Source organism: Rattus norvegicus, chromosome 6, assembly GCF_036323735.1.
Source record: "Rattus norvegicus strain BN/NHsdMcwi chromosome 6, GRCr8, whole genome shotgun sequence".
Taxonomy (NCBI): domain Eukaryota; kingdom Metazoa; phylum Chordata; class Mammalia; order Rodentia; family Muridae; genus Rattus; species Rattus norvegicus.
In genome coordinates, this window is record NC_086024.1 from 143601952 (window position 1) to 143614977 (window position 13026).

At 44.6% G+C, this 13026-nt stretch overlaps 1 protein-coding gene across 4 annotated transcripts in view; it reads left to right on the forward strand.

Moving 5' to 3' along the window:
• Ptprn2 (protein tyrosine phosphatase, receptor type N2) overlaps positions 1–13026 on the forward strand; it is a 752006-nt gene that overhangs the window by 19384 nt on the left and 719596 nt on the right. For 2 of the 4 annotated variants that reach the window (XM_039111861.2, XM_039111863.2), the window contains exon 2: positions 7657–7722. The exons of the other annotated variants lie outside the window; for them this stretch is intronic. In XM_039111861.2, coding sequence (XP_038967789.1) covers positions 7657–7722 — 66 coding nt within the window. The remainder of the gene's footprint in view (positions 1–7656; positions 7723–13026) is intronic. 4 annotated transcript variants of the gene reach the window in all.

Below are 13026 nucleotides of genomic sequence, written 5' to 3' on the forward strand. Positions count from 1 at the left end.
TTATAGCACAAGGCTCACACATGTCCTGGTCAGTCGCTGTCTCCTCATGGGTATATACTTCCTCTCTGCTAATTAACTTGTGGGCTCACTGGGGACTTGCTTGCCAAGGCCCTTGTGCGGCAGGAGCCTCCATGCCTGTTAATGAGCAGAGCTGGAGGCCCAGATAGACCTGCCAGGCTTGAGTCATGACATTTTACCCGGCAACAATGGAAAGCTTTCGCAAAGTAAGTGTGGCCCGCGTAATAGTTAATAGATTTTGTGTGAAGCGTAGAAATGTTACCACATTTAGCCTTGTCAGGCCTGTTGGTCACAGTGCCTGGGTGAAGTGTGGACTAGAGGAATTCTCTAGCTGTCTGCTAGATGGGACATACCATTTAACCATGGGCAGATGTGGTGTCAGCCGTCCTGCACTCTGGGAACCATGAGATTTCCTCTGACTTTTGATTGTCTCCATGCACAGACAGAGATTGGGCATGTGGGGAGTTGAAGCAGAGGGCAGCAGCCAACTTCCCAGGGAAAGGGTGTTCTTACATCTGCCTCCCACTGGAGCAAGCTGATGAAGATGTGAGATCTTTTCCCATTAGACTTCTTTGAGGGAGGAAATTCAGAACCCAGACATGTCTCCAACTTTGGCCACTGACTTAGAGGTCGAGGTGCCGTGCTATGTCTTAGAGCTGGGGGGCCAGGTCAGCCCCTAGCTTATACAAATGGCCCATGGCCCATGGGTCAGAGAAGATCCCAGTCACTGTAACCACCTCTCTGACTTTCTGTTCTTGCTTTGGAACTGACACTTGAACAGAGCTTTTCCATGCCAATGCAACGCCCCTAATTTTATTTATAATAGATATGCTTAATTAATTAATTAATTATTTAAAAGGAAAGGAAAGGGCCAAGTCTATCAACACCTAGGCCTGGGGCATGATCTGGGCAGTGCTGCCCAGCAGTTCTGTGTCTTGGTTTGCTCATGTATGGTGTGGTGATAGCAGTGCATCTCAGATAAATCTGTTCTTCCCTTCCAAGTGAGAGAGCATGTCAGGGTGACAGAGGGTTCCATCCCATGGCTGTTTCTTGGGTTTGTGGTAAAGTTCTTAGATCTCAGCTAGGCATGAACCAACACCTTTTCTGGGATTCTGAGGGAAGCTACTGTTCTGGTAAAGTATCTGCTCTCATCTTGGTGCTTGGCCACGGAAGTGCCAATATTAGATGGTCTTTGTGGTCAAGAGTCCCTGCTGTATTCCTTGAAAGAGCCATCTCTCCTCAGATGGATCCTGTCGCCTTTGGTGTGGCTGCAGATAATGCTGCTTCTCCAGTCTGTTGTGATCACATGTCTGTGTGACTGCCCATGGGCTGTGTGGATCACAGCCCAGTGATATGTGTGTGCCCGTGTGAGGTTGCAGATAGGCCTGATCTGACCCTGACTACAAGGGACATGGAGGCCTGACTCAGATCTATGTCATGTCTATGTCAGCATGCCCTTTGAATCTCACTGTTTTGTAGAGGAGTTTCTTGGGTATCCTGTTTACTCTGTCCTTGCCTTTGTCCCTGAAGAACAATTTTCTGTTTCAAATTATATTTTCATTTGTTTATATGTGTGCGTGTGTGTGTGCACTGCATGTGTGTGTATGCCGTGTGTGTGTGTGTGTGTGTGTGCTTTGAGAAGTGCTAGTCAGTTCTTCCCATGGTCATGAAGTGTGTTCTTTTACATGGACCTACTCCACACATACTTCTTCAGGCTCCCAGTAGTATATTGGCTTTGTATAAGAATAGGAGCTACTGCTCTTAAGTGCTAAATGGTCTATTAATAATAAGTGTTGTTAACATGGCTGTTTATGCTGGAGGCAAGCAGAGTCTGAATGTGTCTGGCTCTGGGGCTCACCACATTGATCAGCGTTCCACTTACTGCTTTCGTTGCAGCTCATCCTTATGGTTTTTCCCACATAGAGGATAGGGCTGGCTTCCCCCTCTTCCTGTAACAGTGTCCCCTCAAACTCACGTGACTCCAAGGAATGGCATCCGAGAGTGGTGCCTTCAGGAGGTGATAAGCTCTGAGGTTGGGCCTGGGAAGAAAGAAGTATCATTCAGGATTGCAGCAAGCTACAGGGAGCTGCCAGACTCTTCACCACAAGGAAGACACCCAAGGATAGCAAGCAGCTGACCTTCACCTCCAGCCTCCAGGGGAATGTCTGTGCTGTTTACTAGCGCTGGCTCTGTGGGTTTCTTTTTATCTGAGCCATGATGCCTCCAGGACAGATGACCTTGGATGTTATGGGACACATGTCTCAGTTTCTTCCTTCCTTCTATCTTTCTTTTTAACTTTTTATTGATTCTTTGTGAATTTTACATAATGCACCCCAATCACACTCATCTCCCTATCCATTTGTACCTTCTCTCTGTTCTTGTACCCCCCAAAAGAAAAAAAAAGTCTCATTGTAGAAGCTATAGTATGTCACAGTGTGTTCCCAGTATATCTATTGATATACTGAATATCTGAGCTATTGAGACATTGGTCTGGCTCAAGGCCTCTGACTTCTGTTATACCACGAATACTGATTCTCACTGGGACTCCTCTCAGACATCCTATTGCTGGCCTGCGTCATGGAGATCCTTCTGCTTTGGATCTGCAGGGCCAGCTCACATGGTCCATCAGTTCAAAGATAGAGTAGATGTTGGGATTGGCCAACTCAAAGCCCTGGAGCTAGGCCTGGGTGGTAGCTGAGCTGGTCAGCCCACCAGCTCTCCAGAGCCCACACCACCAGGGTGAGCTCTCCAGCACTGCCTTGGCTCACCCAATGCTGCAGCCAGCAAACGGCAGAACCTTTCTCCTGCTCTCATGCCTTTAGGGCCAGCTCACTCATGCCCAAACCAGCAGGGCCAGATCTATTGTGCTGCTCAGGAGAGGTGCAAGGCAGTCTCTCTTTGATGCTGCAACTGGTGAGCGGCAGGGACAGCTCCCCTGCTCTCATGACAGGTCTCAGTTTGTCACACATTCCACCCAATTTAAAGACCTACGGCTTCATATCTCCTGCCATCTCAGAGCTTCCTCGAGACTGTGGGGCTTCAGCCAGTACAGGTGACCCGAGGGCAAGCATGGTGGTGAACTGAGATCTCTGAAGGTCTTATTTCGGTGTTTACCTTGGTCATCACCTCTGTGCAAAGCATCTTGCCTGCCAGAGGACTCTGTGATATGATGTGCCTGGTCACCTGAGCTCCAGTGGCAGCTATTAGAGTGGAGCGCCCTAACCAGGCACCTTGGAGCCCTGAGCTATTGCCTAGGCCACACTGGATAGGTAGGTGTGAGTCAGAATCAGAGTTTATGGAGGGTCAGAAAAGATTCCAGCCTGTTTTTGTAAGGGGAATGAAATCCCTCTCTAGTTGGTCTGTCTAGTCTTTTCTTTTAAGAAGTTTCTTGATTCAGTAAGACCATGTGTAACTCACTGCCTAGGCTGCTGGGCTGGCAGGATGGTGCTAACTGAGGATCCGTCTGGTGTGTCTACCAGACTCATCCTCATCTCTCATTCCTGGGATCACTGGAGTTTCTGTGGCAACAGACATTACAAATTCATAATCTTGCTGAATACTCTGTAAAATTAATCATTTTTAATACAATGTACATTGTAACTTAGTATGGCAGCTGTGTTTCTCAATCCTGGGTAGTTCCCAGGATAAAATATAAAGATTTATTTTAAAGATTCATCTCAGTACCTGGGAAGTCTACTGTATACCCTAAAATAATCTGGCTACCTTCCAGCTATGATCCCAGTAATACTTGCAATTAGGCCTTCCATGGCTGCTAAACTCTCAGGAACTCTTTTCTCCTTCCTCCTCATGGCTAGTCTGATTTTCCCTTCCTCTCTCTTTCCTTCCCATGGCTGGCAGAAGTTCCACCCTATTCTCCCTTTTGCCCAGCCATTGGGTGATCAGTGTTTATTGACAAGGAAGAGAATTAATGGCAAGAATTGTTTACACGAACTTGAGACAGGAGATTCTTGACGTAAGCATTGCGTTATGGGGGCAGAGAAGTCAGCATTTGAATAACACATGGACAACCTTTACACAGCACACAGAAACATTATGCTTCCAATACCCTGAGATGTTCATTAGACTCTGATCCCTTCCGGAGTGCTCTGACTTCACCCAACTATAAGCAGTTACTCAATGCCCTGCTCTGCCTACGCTTTCTTTATTTCAACCTTCACAATTGTATGTCAACCTTCCTCCGCCAAGCCTTTGGCAATGGTCACTCCCTTCCGAGTCCAAGTCTGCCCCACCAATCAGACTCTATTGTTTTATTTAGGATTCTGGGAAGAAGGCCCACAGGCGATCGGGGCTCCTGCCAGAGCTACCAAGGCCTGGGATGCGTAGGAGCTTGGCCCCCAGGCCTGTTCAGACCCAGGTGGCTCTTGTCTCTGCAGAGCCTACACGGCCACAGAGTTATTAGCAGAGGAGGAAATCATGCCCCTGGAAGCTGCTGCTTAATCACAGGCACTGTGGGAGCCTTCCCCAGAGAGGCATTGGCATAGTTAAACAACCATTTGGCACCAGAGGCTGCCTGTGGAGCAGGATGTGGTTGCTTCAGCTGTATCTGGGAGATGGGTGTGGGCTGAGAGACTTCAGACCAGGAGCAAGTGGGGGTACTCCGTCGCCCATCTGATCTGCTGTCACCTGATTAGACGATGACCCAAGAAGAACTTGTCAGGAGTTGGTAGGGTTCACCTGATTCCAGACAAATAAATAGAATGTTGTTCTGTGAGGTCTGTGTCTGTGTATGCTTGTCTCTGTGTATTTCTCTGTGTCTATATAGCTGTGTAAGCCTATCATTGTGTGTCTGCATGTCTATATATCTATATGCCATTGCGTATTTGAAAGAAAATTTTGAAAGAAAAAGGGACTTCTTTTGGCTCAAGGTTTCAAGGATGGTTGGAGGTATTGCTTTGAGCTTGAGATGAGGCAGAATACCATGGTAAGGGATGCATGTGGCAAGACTCCTTGCCTCAAGACAGCCAGGAAACAGAGAGAGAAAGGAAGTAGGCAAGATATGTCTTTCTAGGGCGTGTCTACACTGACCTACTTTTTCCAGTGAGGTCTCATCCCTTATTTACAACCCTACAAATAATGCCAATAAATTGTGAATCCATCAAAGTATTGACACTTTGGAGACGTCAGCTTTCTTATGGTCCCATTACCCCTTGATGATTAAAATTGCCAGTTGAGAACTAAGCTTCCAACATATGAACATTTAGGGAACCCTTCATATTCAAACTGTAGGTGAGATGCTCAGCCCCTCCTTAGCTGAATAACATTTCCAGACAGGCGTGCTGTGTGCTCCTCTCTATCTTTGCAAACCAGACCAGGCACCAGAGATGCTGGGCCTGGCTGGTCTGCCCATGGGAGTGCACATTTCTTAAAGGGTGAGAGCTCAGAACTTTAAATTGCCTACCCCTAGATTATGTCAGGTTTAAACCAGAAATATTGAGCCTCACAGACATTCTGCTTCTCTCTGGCCTTCCCATTCTATGCTCAGACTTCTCATCCACCCATAGCTGGTGGCACCAAAGCCTTATGAATCCAGCATCCAACATGGACCTGATGTCCTAGGATGTTATGTCAATGAGGTAGATGGGGAAATTCATCAGATGAGAGAGCCTATTTTTATTAAAAATCAAACTGGGCGGTGGCTCACACAACGGTGCAGAATATACATTACCATTCCAGAAGACAGGAAAAGGAGCATAGTGAGGAAATACTGGAATAAAGCAAGACGATAACCAAGCAGGATACACTCCAAACTTTGTCTTAGATGGCTCGCCCGGTCTCACTCCATCTAGCTTTGCTGACTATAACACACTTTTCTCTGATGATTCCACACCCTGTCTGTAGCTCTCCTCAGTAGGCATCTCACAGCTCTGGCATCTTCAATATCTTAGAGTATCTAACACAGTTCAGACTTCACCTTTATAGCTTCACGCAATGGCCTCTGGCCATGCAGGGACTTCCCTACCAGCAGCCTGTCTTCAGTTTTTCTTTCCCTTAACTGTAGAGAAAGATTCTACAACTCCTTTCCTGGGTCCTTCTGACTCTTAAATCCAGAACCACCATGTGGCTGGAGCTGCCAAGTTCTGCTGGAATCTGTCCCCCTCCTGGGATTGCATTTAAGTAATCCTTGACCTGTTGATACTTTGTAGGTGAAGGCCTTCTCCTTTCTCAGTTTGTAGGATTAGATGGTAGAATCTTGCCCAGAGGTACTATTCCCTTTGTTCCATTCAGAGTCAGGCTTTTCTTTCAGCTTCTCCTCAATTTGAGCACAGAACTTGGCTCCAACATTATATTTCATTCTCTCTCTTTTTTCTCCTCAAACTACTTTTTGTCACAATTTATTTTTTTGTTCCTTTACATCCCAATAAAAGTCCCCTCCCTCCTCTCCTACCAGTCCTGCCCTTACAAATTCCCCTCCCTAACTCCCTCCCCTTCTCCTCAAAGAAGGGGAAAACCCTGCCTTGGTTGCCATCCCACCCTGGGACATCTAGTCCCAGGAGGACTAAGAATATTTTCTTCTCTTACTGAGGCCCAGTCAGGCAGTCCAGACAAAGTAAAGGGATCCAATGGCAGGCAACAGAGTCAGAGACAGCCCCAGCTCCAACTGTTAGGGGACCCACATGAAGCAAGCTATACATCCACTACAAATGTAGTAGGGCTTGGTCCAGCCCCTGCATGCTCTTTGGTGGATGGTTCAGTCTCTGTGAGTTCCCATGGCCCAGGTTAGTTGACTCTGTAGGTCTTTTTCTGATGACCTCGACCCCTCTGGCTCATTCAGTTCTATCTCTCACTCTTACACAAGACTCCTGAGCTCTGCCTGATGTGTGGCTGTGAGTCTCTGCATCTGTTGCTGAATGAAGCCTCTCAGGAGACGGTTATGCTAGGTTCCTGTCTGCAAGCACAGCAGAGTATCATTAATTAGGTCTCAAGTTGGGGCAGTCGTCAGTTGTCCATTCCCCCAGTCTCTGCTCTATCTTTATCACTGACATCTTGTAGGCAGGACAGATTTTGGGTTGAAGGTTTTGTGGATGGGTTAATTTTCTCCTCCCTCCTCTGGAAGGTTCTGCCTAAGGGGATGGCCATTTCAGTCTCCATCCCCCACTGGTAGTAATCTCAGCTAGGATCACTCCCATACACTCCCCATAACCGTCCCTATCCCAGGGCTCCAGCTAGTCCCAGAGATGTCACCCCCTCCCACAAATGAACCAATTTCCATTCTCACTCCCAGCCCTCTCCTGACCTCTGACCTGATGGCCATTGCTGTTCCTCTCCTCATTCCCTCTTCCACAGAATGCGGAACTAGAGAAACACTCTTCCATTGCTGGTGGTAGTGCAAACTTGTATAACTACTTTGGAAGTCAATTTGGTGGTTTCTCAGAAAATTGGGAATAGTTCTACCTCAAGAGCTAGCTATACCACTCCTGGGCATATACCCAAAAGACGTCCCACTATACCACTGGGACATTTGTTCAACTATGTTCACAGCAGCTTCATTCATAATAGGCAGAAACTGGAAACAACCTAGACGCCCCTCAGCTGAAGAATGGATAAAGAATATGTGGTTCATTTGCACCATAGAATACCTTTCAGCTATTAAATACAAAAACATCATAAATTTTGCAGGCAAACGCATGGAACTTGAGAATCCCATCCTGAGTGACGTAACCCAGAACCAGAAAGACACATACGGTATGTACTCACTTATAAATAGACATTAGCCTTTAGTGCAGGACAACCACACTACAACCACAGACCCAAGGAAACTGGATAACAGGGAGGGCCCAAGGGAGGAGTCATGAGTCTCACTCAGAAGGGGAACAAATAGTCATCAAACTGTACGTTCTGTGCTTTCCTGGCTGCACTTGCTCCTGTTCATTGTAGTTCTGCACAAGAGTTTTCATGAATAAGCATGTGACACAGTCAATACTAGGTTGCTTTGAACTCCTCTATGCCTACAGCATTAATCCAAAGAACTTCAGTTTAGCCTCAGGCAGAGGTTATTTTATTTTTATTTTTTTTTGTGGGGGAAGGGTTGGTTTTTTGAGATAGGGTTTCTCTGTGTAACATCTTCCAAGTACTGGAATTAAAGTCACGGGCCACTATTCCCTGGCTCAGTTTTCTTTTTAAGGGTAGAAAGCAACCATGCTTTTAGCCAAAATATCCTAACAACGGCCTCCAGGCGACCTGGTAACATTCTTCCCATCTGAAAGCTCTTGAGTTGGGCTTCCATAGTATGCGTTAACCAACTGTACCAACTTCCATGTCCCTACTAGCATGGCGTGCTAAGCCCTGGTTATAGCATTTGACCACTTCTCTGGTTAAAAATTTTTCATGTTTCTCCAAAACAACAGCATGGTTGTGCCTATTACAACAATATTCTAGCCCCTGGTACCAACTTCTGTTTTAGTTACCATTCTATTGCTGTGAAGAGACACCACGACAAAGGGGGCTTATGAAAGGAAGAATTTAATTGGGCGCTTGCTTAAGTTTCATAGTCCACGAACAAACATATCATGGCAGGGGGCACAGCAACTGGTGGGCAGGCATGGTGCTGGAGCAGTAATTAGGAGCTCAGGTCTGATCATTAAGTTGGAGGGAGGTGGGGAGAAAGAGAGAGAACACAAACATGAGCCTGGGCCTGACATGGACTTTCATGGACCTTTGAAACATCAAAGCCTATCTCCAGTGACACATATCTTCAATACAGCTAGACCACATAGTTAATCTTTCCCAAATTATTCTGCTAACAAGCATCCAAGCATTCAAAAACACGAGCCTAGGGTGATTATCACCATCCAAACCACCACATCCACCAAAGTTGCAAGATAGAAAATCAGCATAAAATTCAGTATCTTCTTGATAAACACACGATACATTTATCAAAAAGGAAATCAGTAGGACAATCTTAACAGTTACAAAAATGCTTCTAAAAGGAGGTTTAACTCAGGAATAGGAGGCTCTCTACAGATGGAAACTAACATTTATGAAAGATGTGAAAGAGGATATTATAAAGAGCCCATATTCATGAATGGGAAGAATTGATGTCTTTAAGAATGTGCACATTACCCATGCTGTCTACAGATCAAATGCAATTCTTATTAAAATACAAGTTTTTGTAGTTACATATTTATTATTTATTCTTCACATAAATAAAAAAAACCCCAAGATTTATATGGAACCATAAGGACCCCAAATAGTTAACCCCGAGAAAACCTGCAAAGTTGGGGGCCCCTCAGCTTCTGATGTGAAAGCACAGTAGGAAGTTGTTGCAACCAAAGCCTGACTTGGTAGTGACATGAGTTGGAAATAAGACCATGTGTTTACAAACTAAGGCAGGAAGAATCAAGACTGGCTGGCTCATAGAAATGCTAAGTGCGACTTGCTTTAAGATGAAGTTATTCAGGCTAAAACGGAGGACTAGTCTCATTATAGAGATAAATGGGAGGTAGTGATGTATGCTCTGCTCTTGACATGGTAAGAACCACATTGTATAGATCAGCTGCCAACAAGTTAATAATGGTGAACTTTCATCATGGAAAAGATACACTTCAGATAGGAACACCATCTGAACACTAATGTACGTTGTGGTCATTGTTATATCTAAGACATTTGATCTAATGTTGAAATTTATTTCATCGGCTAACATTTTTACATTTCCTGAATGTTGCTATAAGCCATGGCTTCAAAAGTAACTGGCCTTAAAATGATCAAGTGAATTATTGTATCATTTGATTATAGAATGATAAAATAATATCTCTTATGTACCTACTACCCACAGCATGCAATACGTAATTTCAAATAATTGAAAAAGAATAGGGACTGGAAAAGGACAGCTTCCTTAGTAAATGGCTCTGGGAACACCAGAAATCATGTTGTTGGTCAAAACAGATTCAAACATCTTATCCTGCAAGCAGCCCAACTCAAATGGATCAGAGACCCTAATGTCAGGCACAGGACTCTGAAACTCCTGGAAGAAATGAATAAGAGCTTCGTGGCATTGACACAGGTGGGGAACAGTCTGCAGAGTGAAGAGACAGCTGTGCATTTGAGGAAACTTTTGCAAACTGTCCATTTGATGAATGATAATTTCCAGCATATAATAACCTCAAAGGGCAAATAGCAAAAAATAAGAAGACGAGACCCAATTAATCTAGTTAAACCATGGGCAAACTAGACATCTCTTGTTTGCTTGTTCTTTTAACTAGTTCTTTGAGAACTTCGTACAATGTGTTTTAGTAATACCCACGCCACCCCCCAACTCTTGCCAGATTACCATGCTTCCCTACCCCTCTTTATAAATAGGAGAACCCAAGCAATCAAGTCCAATTTCCATTACCCATGTACTTTTGGGTGTGTGGCCTTACGCTGTAGCCTAGCAAACCTACCAGGAGCCTACTCTTAAGAAGAGCAGAATCTCTTTCTCCCAGTAGTTACCAGTCACCAATATCTCTCAGTTGGAGATGTCACATCCTCTCCTCAGGGTGAGATTTTTGTCTGGCTTGAGTTTATGTATGTGGGTCTTGTAGATGCTGTCACTACAGCTGAGGGTCCATATGTATAATTGCTCTGCCACGATGAGGAAAACACTTTTCTTGTAGTCATCTATTACCTCTGGTTCTTACAGTCTTTCTGCCACCTGAACCCAGGGAAGAAGGGATATGGCACAGATTTCTTAAGGAGAATATGTACACATGACCAAGAAGTGTATAATAAAACGCTCATTACTGGTGATCGGGGAAATGCAAATCAAGCCTCAGTAAAAACTGGAGATGGTCAAAGTTCTGCCCTCGCAGGAATAAACTCCTGAGATTAATCCCCAGACTCAAGAATATAAAGGACATGAGAGATCTTGCTGGCTATTTTTCTATCAGCTTGGCAAAGTCAGAGTCATCTGGGAAGATGGACATTCGTTTGAGAAAATGCTTGCATCAGGTTGCCCTGTAGACAAGCTTGTGGATATTTTCTTGATTAATGATTGACACGGGAGAGCCTGGCCCACTATGGGCAGTGGCCACCATTGGTCCTGAGTCTTATATAATAAAGAAGGCTATGCAAGCCAGGCACAGCAAGCTAGCAAACAGTGCTTTTCCATGCTCTCTGTTTCAGTTCCTACCTCCAGGTTCCTGCCCTGCTTGAGTTTCTGCTTTGGCTTCCCCTTAGATTGTCTTTATCACAATGGCAGGAAGCAAACTAGGACATAAATCACCTCATTGCAGCTAGAATGACTATTATTGTAAAGATAAAAAATAAAATGTATAAAGAAAATATTGTATGTATCCACAAAGGAATTCTTTTCAGTCATTAAGAAAAATAAAGTTATGTCCCCTGTAGGAAATGGATGGAACTAGAGATCAAGGTGTTAAGCAAAAGAAGACAGGGAATTACAGAAGGAGTGTTTTAGAAGAGGAACTGGAGCTGTGGGAGGGGAAGGGGAACATGTGGACCATAGGGAATACATGGATTCCAAGTTTATATAATATAGGCACAAAAGTCTCAGAATGAAACCCAGTTTTATACTCTGAATGTATACCCATAAAGTATTTTTAAAAGAGGAAAAAGAAATACCGGTGATTATGTAGAGAAAGGAGAAGCATCATTCTCTACCGATGGAATGGAGGTCAGTATAACCATTATGGGGAATAGTGCAGAGGCTCTGCCATATGACTCAGTTATTCTGGGGCTTCCACTAAAGGACTTGAAATCAATATGTGCAAAGACATCCAAGTTACATATTTATTGTGGTGCTACCCACAACCTCCAAGGCACATAACTCAGGTGTCTACCAATAAATAGGTGAATAAAAGACACAGAATATACACACACTGGGATATCGTTTCGCCAATATTGATTCTTCATTTTCAGCAATATTGATGGAGCTGGAGTACGTTATAATAAGTGGAATAAGCCAGAAACAGAAAGAATAATAGCACGGATTATCTTTTCTGTATAAAAGCTAAAATGTTGATCTCAAAGAAATCGAGAATAGTTAGGAGGATCACAGCCCTCAATTTCTGGATGAGTCCGGATAGAGGCTACCCATTGGCAGATTCACTGCATCTGACTCTTCCTAGGACACAGTGGTTCACCCTGTGTTAATTGAAGAAACTATGGGGGAACCTAAGAAGAAGGTGGGGGTTGGCAGGTACTATGCTAGTTGGGAGAGACAAAACTGGCATTTTCCAGCTCAGGAGTAGAAGGTGGCTATTAGGTACACTGGATAGGCGGGTTGTGGGAGAGAACTCCTGATGCTCTCTAGCTCAGTGCAGGGTCTATAGTTGACAATAATTCAGTCTTTCAAAATGGCTGATTGAGGCCTGGGGAGATGGCTCAGTGGTTAAGAACACTGATTGTTCTTCCAGTGATCCTGAGTTCAATTCCTGGCAACCACATGGTGGCTCACAACTGACACCCTCTTCTTGTGTGTCTGAAGTGTGTCACATACACAAAATAAATAAAAAGAGCGAGTGCATTCGAGACTCATCCATTTAGAAAAATGGCTGTTAGAGAGGATTTTAAATGTTCCTAAAAAATAACAAATGTCTGAGGTAGTCACGCACCTGTGGTCTCCCTGATCCGAGCCCTATGCACCGAGCACATTATCCTCCACAGGTATAAACAATTACCACGTGCCTATGAAAGGTGAAAATCTATTAAAAACCACATGTAATAATTAAGATTCTATTTTTTTTGTCATGGGGACATTTTAAAAAGGAAGCAGTCCCCAGTTGGTCCTTTCAGACCTTTAGGAGCTTATGTACAGGATGACGTTGCAGTTTGAGTTTACTGCCTTGTCTCCACCAGCAGTGGGATTGTGTGCATGCACCCTCAAGCACCCCAAAGGCTGAGCTAGACTCCCAGCCCCTGTGTATGCATCTTATAGCACACACAAATAGGCAGAGAGATCTGAGCTCTGCAGGTGGCAGTCCGAAGGGTCAGTCCAGGCTCAAGTCTGAAGTCAGAAGACCATGTCTTAGTTCTAAAACGGGCATGATA